The following is a 14,083-nucleotide window of genomic DNA, read 5'->3' as shown; positions in this document are numbered from 1 at the left end:
TAGAGTGTTTTGATCATTATGCACAGTTGAGTCTAACATGATTTAGCCAGATGTTTTCATTTTATTTGATACGTAAATGTATTTCATAAAAGGTATTTTTCATGAGATACTTATATGAAAAATGGTGGTATTTTGCTATTTAGTGATTATTGAGGTTTAAAACTTATAATCACAGTTTTTAGTTTATGCTGCTTTAAATATGTACTTCTGGGAGTAATGTGGGTCTTTTGATTCCAGAAACCTGTTATTGGCTAATTTCCAATTTGAAACAAGGAAATCCACAGTCAGTTTAGGATCCATTTGTAACTTACCCTGTAGTCTCCCAGCTGCTTTAGCAGTTCTGCTCTGTGGTCATCTTCTACATCTTCTCCTTGACTTTTTTCTAACAGAGGCAAGAAGTGACGCAGAGTAGAGGTACAATATCTATTCCACCGAGTCAGATGGCGTGGCCTCCAGTCCATGATTTTTTCTTTTAGTATTTTTTCAATCCTGGTCACAAAACATAAACTCCATTTTTTGGTGACTCACTTTTCCCTTGTTAAAAAATGTATGTTGTATGTAGTGGGGATTCAGATGATTGTGTAACTACATTTTTGTTGATGGAGTTGTGATCCTCCAGGCATAATTAATGTCTAATGGCTACTCCCTGGAGATTCAGAATTAACATACAGTCCTGTCCTTCAGGGTTGTATATGAGTTGAGAAGGGAAATAGGCCTATAAATAGAAAGCATGTGTATCCTAAGAGCTATAACAGATGCTTGAAATGTAACACAGAAGCACAGAAGAGGGAGTACTGAATGACTTGGGGATAGCAAAATTCAATACATGCAGCAAAAGTTTATTATTATTAATTTTTTTTAAAGGCAGGATCTTGCTCTCTTGCAGGCTGGAGTGTAGTGGTACAATCACAGCTCACTGCAGCCTCAACTCTCGGGCTCAAGTGATCCTCCCACCTCAGCCTCCTTGGTAGCTGGGACCACAGGTGCATGCCACTATGCCTGGCTATTTTTTTTCTTTTTTGGTAGAGACAAGGTCTTGCTATGTTGCCCAGGCTGGTCTCAAATTCTTGGGCTCAAGCGATCCTCCAGCCTTGGCCTCCCAAAGTGTTGAGATTACAGGTGTGAGCCACTCCACGTGGCCATGAAATGTTTTTTGAAATGTTGTACTGTACGACTATACTTATTGGTAGCATATGTGCAGACAGATGAATTAGACACAGGCATAAGAAGTAGGGCTTATGTTGAAAGCCTCAAGTATTTGTGGGGCTGTTAGTGTCTTGTGATTTATTCATATCATGAATAGTGAATTCTATTCATGATGATGGATTTTTTTTTCTAAATTGCCTTAAAACTGCCTTTAAAATACCAACATCATGGAAACTTTCTTTGTGATAAGTACAGGTATTGGGTTCATAGGGTGTGAAGTTTAAGCATAGAATGAAGGAAAATAGCTACTATTTATTGAGCCATTATTTACTAGATACTGCATGAAGTGCTCTTTGTAGATTTTTATTTAATCTCACTAATAACCTTATGAGGTAGGGATATTGTCCTGATTTTACAGATGAGAGGACAGTTTGAGGCAGGAAAAGTGATTTGACTAGGGCAAAGGAGCTGGGATTCAAAGCCTCTTGTACATTCCCTAACTAATTGCATGGGTTTAGAGACCTAGATAGCTTCTCGTTGTTCAGTAGTCATAGGGATCATTTCTTTTTTGGCACTTAATACATCTTTGTTTTGGGTTTCAAGACGGTCTGCACAAGAAAGTATGGACGAATTGTCAGGCATTTTAATATTGGAGAAATAAATGACTTGGGTCCAATCAATAGCATGTTGAAGCTATCAGAAAAAAACAAAATGTTTGGCGATTAGTTGTCCTAGTTGGGGATCTTGAATAAGGCATTATGGAGAAATTGAGAGTAAATGAGAGTAAACCAATATTTTCTAGTAATAATGCCTCAAGAGGAGTCACACAGCTTAATACAGTAGAAACAGTACACATGCCTTGAAATCAGAAAGGTTGGGCTGGGCTCAGAAGCCCCCTTTAACACTTAAACAAGTATGTGGACCTCTCTGACCCTCAATTTTCACACTGTGAAACCAGGAGAATAATTTCTATTTTACAGGGTTATAAGAATTATGGAGACTCACATAGGCTCTTACTGATCTTCTCCATGTGTTAGGTCCATAAACTAGCTGCAGTTCAATAGGACCAAAGAGGTATATTTAAGCTAAGGATTATGATGTGCTTCAACAACACCTATAACATGATGTTAAACTCATGTTTCACTCAAAGTGAAGTCTCTGTAGAAGTATGTATTACTGGTGTTCCACTCTGGTTGGTTCCACAGCATGGTGATGCTAAAGGTTCCTTTTGAGTCATGGGATTTAGAGATCACATCTGTGTTTGGAATCTATAAACATGAATTAAAGTTAAGTTGCCTAAATTGTTTCACATTCATTCAGGCTGACAGTGGTTTAAAGTTTGGTATTATACTCCTAGTGACAAATTACATGTGGATTTATGGATGTTACGTTACCTGTCTTGTAGCTCAGCTGCAGCCGCTTTGTCTGAGCGCTGGTAAATTAGCTCTTCAGGCTATAGAAGAGAAGATAGTTCAGAAAGTATAAAAATCACCTATAGTTAACAGCTGTCCATTTTAAAAATCTTTCAAAAAATCAATGAAATCTCAGACATCAAGATATAGAAAATAATATAATGCATGCTGCTGATGGACACATGAACCACCATAAGTAAAACATCATAATATAGTGCTCTGTAGTTCTTTCTCAGTTTCATTTTTCTTCTCTCTTGACACAGAAGTAGCCATGACCTGAATTTGTTTTAGCACCCCTTCATTCAACAAGTACTGATTACCTGCTGTGTGCTAGGCACTTTCATAGGTGAGAGGGATAGGGATTTGGCTATGAATAAAAATTCCTGTCTTCATTAATACAATGTGTTTATGTTTTTATTACAGATATATGTACCCCTAAACATTTTATTGTTTTGTATGTTTCTAAACTTTACTTAATTGTTTTATGAACATGCAACTTGTGCTTTCTCCCTTAACTTTATATTTAACGGCAGCAACAAACATATTTTTAGAGGGCTTATTACTAAGATTCATTAATGCTGATTGTTCTAACTGCTGTAAAATATTCCATCATGTAACATAATTTTTCTCTTCTGTCATTCCAACTCTTTTGCTATTTCAAGCAATGCTTCTATTAAAAATGTTGTATATCACCTTATACACATACAGGAGAATTTCTCTAGGGTCAAAGCGTTTTCTGAAAGGTAGATTCAGAGCATAAAATACATTTTATTACAAACCTAGTACACACATACATATATCTATCGAATGAAAAAAAGTTTTAGTAAACTGCTTATGCTTACTACTTACAATCTACTACTGGTCAGGACCCTGTAAGTTAATTTTATGAGCCCCTAGTGGATCACACCCTGCAGTTTAACTTGATGTTTCATTAAAAATCATGAAATCTATTTAGTAAATTGAGATGAGCATTTAAAAAATTTAGATGGAATACATTTTGTGGTACTTTTTATGTCATGAAACTTTTTATATCAAAACTTCCACATATGTGTAAGATGTATATACTGGTCCTTTCACATATATGTACACATATATATCCGTTTCTTGTTGTGAGTTGAGCTCAGATGCATTTGATAAACAAATACTGTTCTAGACTACCGAGGAGTAAAAAATATCTTGTAAGCCAGTAAAAGATTTCCTGTCTTTTACTTTGTCTATATTTAATTGTTAATAAAAGATTTATACCTGAACACTGGAAAGGCCAGGATATGGAAGGCTTCTTGAAAAGAAAGATTTCCATAGCTTGGGCTTGGTGACATCAAAATTTATCCTTAGTGGAGAATCATATCGTTGAATATTAAACCAAATCTAAGAAATACAAGACTATATTAGCATATATGTTAGCATATATACATACACATGTATGTGTGCATGGATGTACGTGTGGCAGAGGCAGCAGAGAGACAGCAAGTGTTCATACAGGCTGCACACTTTTTGTCATTTTTTGATTACAAAAATTGTGTGCATTTTATAATCAGTGGCATACAGTTTTCATTGGCCATTTTTCCACATTTTTTATCTGAAGTTGGGGGTGGACCTTAGTGTTGGCTATAGATTTGATAAAGTGAGGTGGTTTTTTGTTATAAAAACCAAGGCCACTTCTTTCTTAGGCTAACCTTAACTGACCCTTCTTTTCCTAGCCTCCTAATTGAATTGAGTGTTCATCTCTTTGCATCCACAGCAACCTGCAGTCTCTGAGATAGCCCTTGTCTTGGTGAGGCAGCGTAGCATGTTGGTTCTGGAACGAGACCACTTGCGTTTTAATTTTGGCTCCAACATTTACTAATTGTGTGACCTTGGATGATTTATGTCGCTTCTGTATGCCTCAGTTTCCTTCTCTATAACAGTGGGATAATAAATAGTATCTACCTCATAAGGTTGAGTTGATTCAGTGAGTTAATCTGTACCTCTTAGAAAAATGCCTGGTATGTAGTAAATGCTCAATAATTGTTAGCTATTTTAAAATTATTATTAGTTAACATTGTTTATAATTGGCTGTCTATTCATGTCCACACTAGGCTGTTAGACTTTTGTCCTGAGGACTTTCACTATGTGCCGTATTTACCATTGTATCTTTAGCACCTAGCATAGCTCCTGGCATACAGTAGTCATACTGAAAAGCTATGTACATGAATTTGTCCACTCAGTATATTTAATCAGCTACCTACTATGTTGAGGCTCAGTTCTAATTACTGGGGATAAAGCAGTGAATGAAATAGATTTTTTACCCTCATGGAGTATCTAGTAAGAGAAGATAGCAAACAAATAAGCAAACAGGCAGGCACTGAGGCTCACACTCATAATCCCAGCAGTTTGGGAGGATCACTTGAGGCCAGGGGTTCAAGACTAGTTTGGACAACATAGTGAGACCCCCATCTCTAAAAAAATGTTTTTTGTTTTTTGTTTTTTGTTTTTTTTAAGAAGTAGCCAGGTGTGGTGGTGCGTTCCTATAGTTGTAGATGCTTGAGAGGCTGAAGTGGGAGGAGTGCTTGAGCCCAAGATTTCAGGGCTCCAGTGAACTGTGGTCACACCACTGCACTCCAGCCTAGATGACAGAGCAAGATCTTGTCTAAAGCAGCAACAACAACAAAAACCAAGTAAACACATGGGATATCAGATGATGTTGCATGATGTGGTAAATTGTATCGTTAGCCCCAATTCTGCACTCCTTTCTATATGCGTACCCTTTCTCACGTTACTTTGAAGTTCCTCTCACTAAAAGAGAAGTATACTTTTGCATTCCTTGACTTTTGGCCAGTGGACTGGGACAGAAGTCAGTGCATGGCTTCTGAGTCTACGCTTAAGAAGCTTTGTGTGTTTCTGCTTGTCGTTTTGTGCCTCTGCCATTGTCATTGCACTGCATCCCAGAATAAACACACATGAAGCTGAGCTCTCCCAGTTGACTCACAGATCTACTGTAAGAAGCAGAGCTTGCCTTGCTACCACAACTTGCAGCAGAGTTGCCCAGCCTCAATTAGCAGAACCTCCCCAGCTGACTCAGATCCTTGAGAATAAATGTTTGAAGCCATTTAGTTTGGGGGTGGGTTTTTACTGTCTTTATTGTGGCAATAGTTAATTGTGCAAGGGCTATGGAGGAAACAAAAATGGAACATTTTAACGCAGGCAGGGAAGTTCTAACTGGAAAAATGACTTTTCATCAGAAATGCAAGAAGTGAGGGAGAAATCTATGATGATATCCAGTAAGGGGGCAGTGGTCATTTATGCCTAGGAAACAGCAAATGTAAAGTGTGCTTTGTTATGTTTGAGGAATAGCAAGGAATATGAAGTAGTTTTAAAGAATGAGCAAGCTGGAGACAGCAAGTAAGAAATGACATTATCAGATGAAAGGGGAGAGAGGTGGGTAGGGTGGGTATCAGATCATGGAGGCCCCGTGGGCCATTTTGAAGATTGAGGCTTTGACTCTTAAGTGAGATAGGAAGTCACTGGAGTATTTGGCTAGAGGAGTGACATAATTTGCCTGTTATTTTAACAGGAATTTTCTTTGCTGTTTTGAGATTAGACAAATGAAGGAGGGTCAAATGGTGAAACCTTAGTTAGGACACTTATTTTGAATAATCTGGGTAAAAGCTACAGTGACTTGAACGAACATGCTAGCAGTAAAAGTGGAGAGATGTGGTTGAACTCTGGGTGTACTGTGAAGGTAGAACCAGTAGGATTTGGTTTGGATGTAGGAGAGAGAGGAATCAAAGATGACTCCAAGGATTTTGGCCTAAATAACTGGACTGATGGAATTGACATTTATTGAGATGGGAAAGACTGCAAAGGGGAATCAGGAGTTCAAGTTTGGGCATCTTAAGTTTGAGTTATCTGTCTCACATCCAAATGAGGATGCTGAGTAGGTGATTAGATATTTGAGTCTGAAGTTCTGGGGAGCTAGGTGAGCTGGAGATATAAACTTGGGAATCATTGGCATATAGTGTTTCCTGGGAGGAAGTATAGATAGAAAAGAGGTTTGATGAACTTTGAGGATCTCTAATGTTTCAAGTTTGGAGAATACAGAAAAAGTAGCAAAGGACATAGAGAAGTAGAAGCCAATAAGGTAGGAGGCCTTGACTTGGAATCCAAATCAGAAAATTGGCTTAAGACAAGATCTTTAAGAACTACAATTTGGCTATAGAGTAGGGAATGTTCATAAAAGTAGTGGGAAATTGCACTGCATACATGGGGCTTTGAAATCCAAGGTGTAAAGTTTACTCTTAAATCTATATGCAGTGAAGTTCCCCTAGTACTTTCTGAGCCAGAAAGTGATGAAAGCTTAATCAGGTATCAGTGTATCAAAAAGTGAACTCAACTGGGGATACTATTTAGTTAGTCATTTATAGAAATGTAGGGCAAAACCATAATGGCATGACCTGGGAAATAGCAGAGATGGCATCTATAAGATTTGGCCTCTATAATTAGGATTGAAGTAGAATGAAGTAAGGGAGAGGGAAAATCAAGAATAATTCTAGGGTTTGAATCAGGATAAGTGATATCCATAGAAATAGAAAGCCAGGAAGGGACCTGGTTTTGGGGGAAATGATTTGAGTTTTGCATGTGCTGTGTTTAGGCACCTGGGTATCTAGCAAACAGTTGAAAATTCAAGAGAAAGGTTCTGGGGCTGGTTACAGAATTATGACTTCTCTACCAGGATAAACTAGATAGAGCCACAATTAATAATAATAGGTGTGGTCCTAGAAGAATCTAAATACAGAATCTTTAGGAACTTCTATTTTTAAGGGGTGAGAAGAAAAGCCAGTGAAAGAAACAATTGCAGAGTAATGAAGACCAAACTATCCTTTATTAGTAAACTACGGAGGGGGAAAGTGTTTTTTCATGAAGAAAGTTAGCGATTTTAATGTTAAATGACAGAAAAGGAGAGGAGTGAAAATGAGAAGCAGCTATTGGATTTATTTATTCATTAGTAAGAAAATGGTGCTTCTCAGTTTAATTTCTGCAATATGGTCAGGAAGGAAGAGCTAGATTATAGTAAGTTAAGGTCTGAATGTGCTTATAAAGTGAAAGCAAGAGATATAGCTAGTATTTGAAGAACTTGGGGAGGAGAGGAAAGAAAGGCAATGCAGTTTTGGGTGTATAGCCAGGTTGGGAAAAGGGTATTAGAATTGTTGGACCCCTGAGCATATCAATAGATAGAGAAGGAGAGAGAAAAAATAGAGGAGCTAGTTGGATGGAATAGTGGAGCATGGAATGGGAATGGAAACAAGCACAATGGAAAGGGAAGAGACTTATTCCTTGGAAAAGGGATGAAAGGAGGAGAAAGACTGACATCCAAAGAAGTGTGGTGGAGTAGAGGGCAGTTGAGGTTTTAGAGTGTCAGGCCAACAAAGCCAGGAGGAGGTCCTCTACTGAGTGGCCAAGGCTTAGAGCAGGTTTAGAAGAGCTACAATGGGGGATGCATAACGTCATAAGCTACTATTACCCATCTCAGAGAAGAGGAGAAAAGAACATTCTTTCTTCCTCACAAAACCTTAGCTTTATGAGAATTAGTCAACTATACAATAATTGTTTTGAGAGCTGGTAATAATTTTGACAGATAACAGAGTTATTTGAAGGCTTTTTCAGTGCCTGTTAACCCTGCTTGATTACTAATGACCTTAAAATGATCCCCTAAATGTAGATGAGGCTTAGCAGATCACTTTTGATTATGATAATGGCTTTAATTAAAAATAATAATTAACGTGAGAACAATGTTCCACTGTGCTCTTTACATTTGTAATTAATGCTGTAGTTGCTATTTGCTGAACACTTATCAAGGACAGATATTTTACTGGGTGCTTGGCATATATTATCTCTAATTTTAGCAGTAACGCTTAAAAAAATAGGCTGATGGGACCGGGCACGGTGGCTCACACCTATAATCCCAGCACTTTGGGAGGCTGAGACAGGCAGATTACCTGAGGTCGGGAGCTCAAGACCAGCCTGACCAACATGGAGAAATCCCGTCTCTATTAAAAATACAAAATTAACTGGGTGTGGTGGTGCATGCCTGTAATCCCAGCTACTCAGAAGGCTGAGGCAGGAGAATTGCTTGAACCCGAGAGACGGAGGTTGCGGTGAGCCGAGATCTCTCCGTTGCACTCCAGCCTGGGCAACAAGAGCGAAACTCCGTCTAAAAAAAGAAAAAAAATAGACTGATGGTCTTCAGAGAAGGGTGCATACCCGAGGAGGATGGGAAGAAAAAATTACATTTTCTAATTATTTCTTTTTATGTTTAAAATAGTTTTTGGTATATTGATACAAAAATATATATAATTCATAAAAATATGCATGTTGGGATGGATGTGCAAACAGTTTTTATAGACAGAAGCACATAAAAACCACCATTCAATAATTTGCCGGGTGCAGTGGCTCATGCCTGTAATCTTAGCACTTTGGGAGGCTGAGGAGGCCGGGAGTTTGAGATGAGCCTGGTCAACATGGTGAGACCTCATGTCCACTAAATTAGCCAGGCAAGGTGGCACATGCCTGTGGTCCCAGCTACTCGGGAGACTGAGGCAGGAGAATCGCTTGAATGCAGGATATGGAGATTGCAGTGAGCTGAGATGGCACCACTGGACTCCAACCTAGGTGACAGCGCGACACTCTGTCTCAGAAAAAAAAAAAAATTAAAAAAAATAATTAAAAGAGTTGTTACTCTGTTAGGTGTTTAATATTAATTATCTCATTCACTTCTCACAACTACTCTATAAAGTAATGACCATACATTTCTAAAGTAATGACTTTAATATTGCCTCCATTTTACCAACGAAGAAGCTGAAGCTATGAGAGATTGACTTTCCCAAGCTCACACAACTAGTAAATGATAAAATTGGAGTTTAAACTGAGGCAGTCTGATCCCATAACTCATTTTTCTTTGAGGCAGAGTCTTGCTCTGTTGCCCAGGATGGAATGCACTGGCTCCATCTCAGCTCATTGCAACCTCCGCCTCCCGGGTTCAAGCAATTCTCCTGCCTCAGCCTCCCAAGTAGCTGGGATTACAGTGGCACACCACAATGCCGAGCTAATTTTTGTATTTTCATTAGAGACGGGGTTTCACCATGTTGACCAGGCTGGTCTCAAACTCCTGACCTTAGATGATCCACCCGCCTTGGCCTCCCAAAGTGCTGGGATTACAGGCATGAGCCACAGCGCCCAGCTCTATAACTTATATTTTTAATCGCTACTTTATTTAATACCCTTCACAATAAAATCACGCAGCCCTTAAAACTGGCTGCAACCAGAATTACCTGGGGATATTGCAGGTCAGGTGAGACCTGGGACTCTCCCTTGAAAATAGAAAGAGAGAGAGACAGAGAAACCCAATCTGCTCAGGTGACAAATTTGCCTCAGTTCTTAAAACACTATGAGTTACAAATTGTAAACTCTGTTTTGGATGAGAAAACTAAGGCAGACCCAACGCAAACTCAGGTCCTCTGAATCTAAATCCTGTATTCCTTTGTTATTCTGCTTTGTCATTCTGCTTCTCAGGCAGGTCAGGTGACTAATTGAACCAAAAGTTTTATTCAGCACAGTTCCGCCACTGTGTTTGACACTGCATTTCTTTAACTGGTGTGTGTGTGTGTGTGTGTGTGTGTGTGTGTGTGTATATTCATTTATATAAATATTTTGGTACACAAAATATTTAAATCAATAGGTCAGTTATTTAAAAGAAACAACAGCTAACCATATTTAAGAAGAAATATTAATACTTACATTATCAGGACCTATTAAACAGCCCACATTTTTCAAGGGACAGAATGTATCAAATTGTCCATAAAAATGTCCACTGCAGGGATTCCATATTAAATAATGACCTTGCTCCCAAGTTAGCACATAGGCAGTTGGACCCTGAAAGAAAATGGCCCTTAAAACTAGTTTTCAACTATTTATGCAATGAAGGCCTTCAATAGTAGTTTGCACAGACAATTCAGTATTTTACTTGGACCCCTAATTTCTGAAATTTCATGGTTAATGGTGAAAACTACTTTGAAGTTCTAGGTTATGCTGAATTTAAAAGTAAAGTCGAATGCTTAGTTTTGCAACATTCTTGCATCTGTACTAGTACAATGACCAAAAAAGGATAGTCATCATCTTACTCAACCAATATATCTTAAGATTGGCTGAAGAAATATCACTAGTGGAAATAAGCATTCACTGGCGTTTTCTTCTTAGAGTCAGTAAGACTGCCATTTAAGTCTATAGAAGGCTGATTATGTCTGAATAGAAATATTTTTATTTCTAATATAGTAACTTACATTTGGTAAACATTTGTAACTATGTAAATGCATAGTAGATTTTAAAGGATATGTACCACACAGTTAAGAATGACTGTACCTGGGGAGGGGAGTGGAATTGAGGGTTGGGGAAGTAGAAGTCTTGTTAAGGTATTCTGGGTCTTCTGACAAGGGACTTCTACTTTTTACACAGAATACTTATGTATTGTTAGATTCTATTTTTACAATGAGAATTTATTCATTTATTCCCCGTGTATGATTTCACTTGATGCTTACAACAGTTTTCTGGGGAAGGCAGGGCAGAAATTATCCCAGTTTCCTATAAAACCCAGAGTTGTTGAGTGACCTACTTAGTGTCACACAGCTAATGAGGAATGGGCACAGAATCTTGAACTTCAGCCTCGTGACTTCCAAGCCCAGTGTTCTTTTGGGACCAGACTATCTGGGAGATAATAATGGAGAATGAATTTGAATATGAATATGGTACTACTTTATTACCTGCCTTGCAGCAACTCATGCTATTGAATTTCCAAGGATTCCTAGAGCCTTGTGGCCTCTTTGGATAAACTGCTTTAATCCATGTGAATTTTCTAAACTTACCTATTTGTATCCCAAATGTAGGGATATTTGTGGTGGGCTTGGGAAAAATTCTAATAGTCTCCAATCTAATAAAAATAACAATGTTAATACAAAAATAAAGCTGCTAATGTTCTTTTCATTCCTCCTTATCTGGCTTATTCCTCTTTGCATGCCAGGCTAGCAGCAGATACCTATAGAAGCACTAGGCATGAAAGGAGAGATCTCTAACCTTACTACACACACTCCTTTGGATCCTCTTCATTGCAAAGCATGAAGAATACCACATCATTAAGGGAATCTGAATTCTTGGGAACATAGTTGGGAAGAGGCCCATAGTAAAATGACAGAGCTAGGTGGGGGCTTTGGATGGTAAAGGGTTCGGGTTTGCCAAAAAACAATCTGAAGTGTTGCATGGGGCCCTGAGGACCACTGAAAACCATTTCATGTCTTATCACTGGTAGTTCTCTCTGCTTGTTATGGCATCTGTGGGCCACTTTCCTAGCAACCCAAAGGATTGTTATGAAAATATGTCCTGTGTGTGATCTGGAACACACAACTCGATTAGACAAGTATACTCCTCTGTTAAAGGCAGCCTACGTGGTCTTACCTCAGGAATAGCATTGCCCATCAACAGCCAGGCCTTCTTACCCAGAGACAGAAAGTAATTACACAATAGTACTGCATGTTCTTCTTCATCCCCTGCCAGGAGATCAAGAAATTGCTGACAAAAAGAAAAAATATGTCATATGACTAAATGCTTTATTCTGGATTGGTTGTGCAGGATTCTAATATGTCATAGTTGAGATTAGTGCCTTGAAGTGTAAGACCTATAATCTTGCCCCAAATTTTGATACTATGTTGATAATTCATTTTTTTAAAAAACCACTTTTAGTGGACATGGCATTTTCTCTGACATTGATGATATGGATTTCTAGAATCAATAGTCACTATGATTGTGGTAGGGTCGGGGACACAAATTTCAAAGTTTCATTTTTATTTTTAATGTATATATAGTTAATTATGTGCTAAACAATCTTTAGAGCATATTACTTCATTAAACTTATTTAATTCTAGAACAATCCTTTGAGGGAGGTACTCCTATTTGCCTATTTTACAGACGAGCAAGTTGAGGTACAGATTAATAAAGTGACACTTAGGAAGTAGTACAGTCAGTCTAGCTCTAGAGCAAGGGTCCCCAGCCCCCTGGCTGTGGACTAGTGCCAGTCTGTGGCCTGTTAGGAACTGGGCTGCACAGCAGGAGGTGAGTAGCAGGTGAACAAGACTTACCACGTGAGCTCTGCCTCTTTTCAGATCAGTGGTGGCATTGGATTCTCATAGGAGTGCAAACCCTATTACGAATTGCACATGCAAGGGATCTAGGTCATGCAGTCCTTATGAGAATCTAATGCCTGATGATCTGAGGTGAAACAGTTTCATTCCGAAACCATCATTCTGAAACCATCCCTGAGTCTACCACTGACCCATCTATGGAAAAATTGTATTCCACAAAACTAGTCCCTGGTGCCAAAAGGGCTGGGGACTGCTGCTCTAGAGTACACGAATTCTAGTCTTTCAGTAACTTCTTATAGATGTCTCACAGTTGTAGAAATTTTATCTCTAAAATTGTCAACATTTATGTTGCCAAAATGTATTGGGGAATAAAAAATTTAAAGTGCACTTAAATTTCTTCAGTTTAGGGCTATACTTCAAAGGAAGTTGTATAATGCAGTTCCATTTTTTGCAAAAGCAGTACAACATGAGATCCAGAAGCAGAATTAATACCTGTGATAATATATGCTTGTTTCATACTACCTATGATCTATTTGAAAGATTATGCAGCATACATAGATTGTAAATTCCATGAGGGCAGAAACTATGTTTATTTCACTTATAGCCAGAATTTAGTATAGCATCTGGTATGTGGTGACCAAGAAGTACATACTGAATAAATAATAATATGCCATGCCTTACAAAGCCCACAAATTAAGGAGTATATCATTTCTAATTATAACATAGAATGTAATTTTGGTATTTTCATGAACAAAACCAAGAAATTTTACAGTAATACTGGGAGGGTAAATCAGCATTAAGACACCTGAAGTGTTATTTTTAAATTTTGTTTGAGTAATTAATTTTTTGTTAACTTCTGAACTTTGGGAAAATTGAATCAGGAAGAAAAAATACTTCAAAATTTAGCTCATATTACGAAACAACAGCCAATTAGATTTTTATGGCTAATGAATGTTAGAACTTAAAATTATGCAAGCCAGTTAGCTAATATTTCATTAAGTCAGCTCAAGATAGTAAATCTGTGAAGAAGAACTACTTACATCAGATGTGCTCCAGAGGTCACAAATACCACCAAATGAGACAGTGTCAGGCAAGAAGGGAATCAAGGACACGTATCGAGCCACCAGTTCCTGTATAATCAAAATGATCTTTACAAAAATAATTTCTAATAAAACAAAATGCTGCATCCCCTACCTCATTTCTTAAATCTCAGATATTACAAACATTTACACATACAAAATGAAACGAATGCTCACTAAATGCTTACTAAATACTGTATTAATATCATCTCCATCCTCACCAAACATCCTATATGGAAGGTTATTGTTATTACCCATCCTTTACAGATGAAGAAACTGTGTC

General features: G+C 38.0%; 1 protein-coding gene across 3 annotated transcripts in view; it reads right to left on the bottom strand.

The window, feature by feature from the left end:
- The window catches only part of CC2D2A (coiled-coil and C2 domain containing 2A), a 136,709-nt gene that overhangs the window by 1,546 nt on the left and 121,080 nt on the right, over positions 1-14,083 (bottom strand). For 2 of the 3 annotated variants that reach the window (XM_033213787.1, XM_033213788.1), the window contains 6 exons: positions 13,762-13,851; positions 12,039-12,152; positions 10,332-10,466; positions 3,804-3,926; positions 2,541-2,599; positions 312-489 (listed from right to left, as the gene is read on the bottom strand). In XM_033213787.1, the coding sequence (XP_033069678.1) occupies positions 312-489; positions 2,541-2,599; positions 3,804-3,926; positions 10,332-10,466; positions 12,039-12,152; positions 13,762-13,851 (699 nt within the window). Of the gene's footprint in view, positions 1-311; positions 490-2,540; positions 2,600-3,803; positions 3,927-7,888; positions 8,749-10,331; positions 10,467-12,038; positions 12,153-13,761; positions 13,852-14,083 lie in introns of those variants that run through there. The other variant, XM_033213789.1, reaches the window with a different exon arrangement.

The sequence above is a fragment of the Trachypithecus francoisi genome, unplaced genomic scaffold (genome assembly GCF_009764315.1).
Source record: "Trachypithecus francoisi isolate TF-2019V2 unplaced genomic scaffold, Tfra_2.0 Lachesis_group1, whole genome shotgun sequence".
NCBI lineage: Eukaryota > Metazoa > Chordata > Mammalia > Primates > Cercopithecidae > Trachypithecus > Trachypithecus francoisi.
Note: the sequence above shows the minus strand (reverse complement) of the source record. Positions and strands in the feature narration are given on the sequence as shown.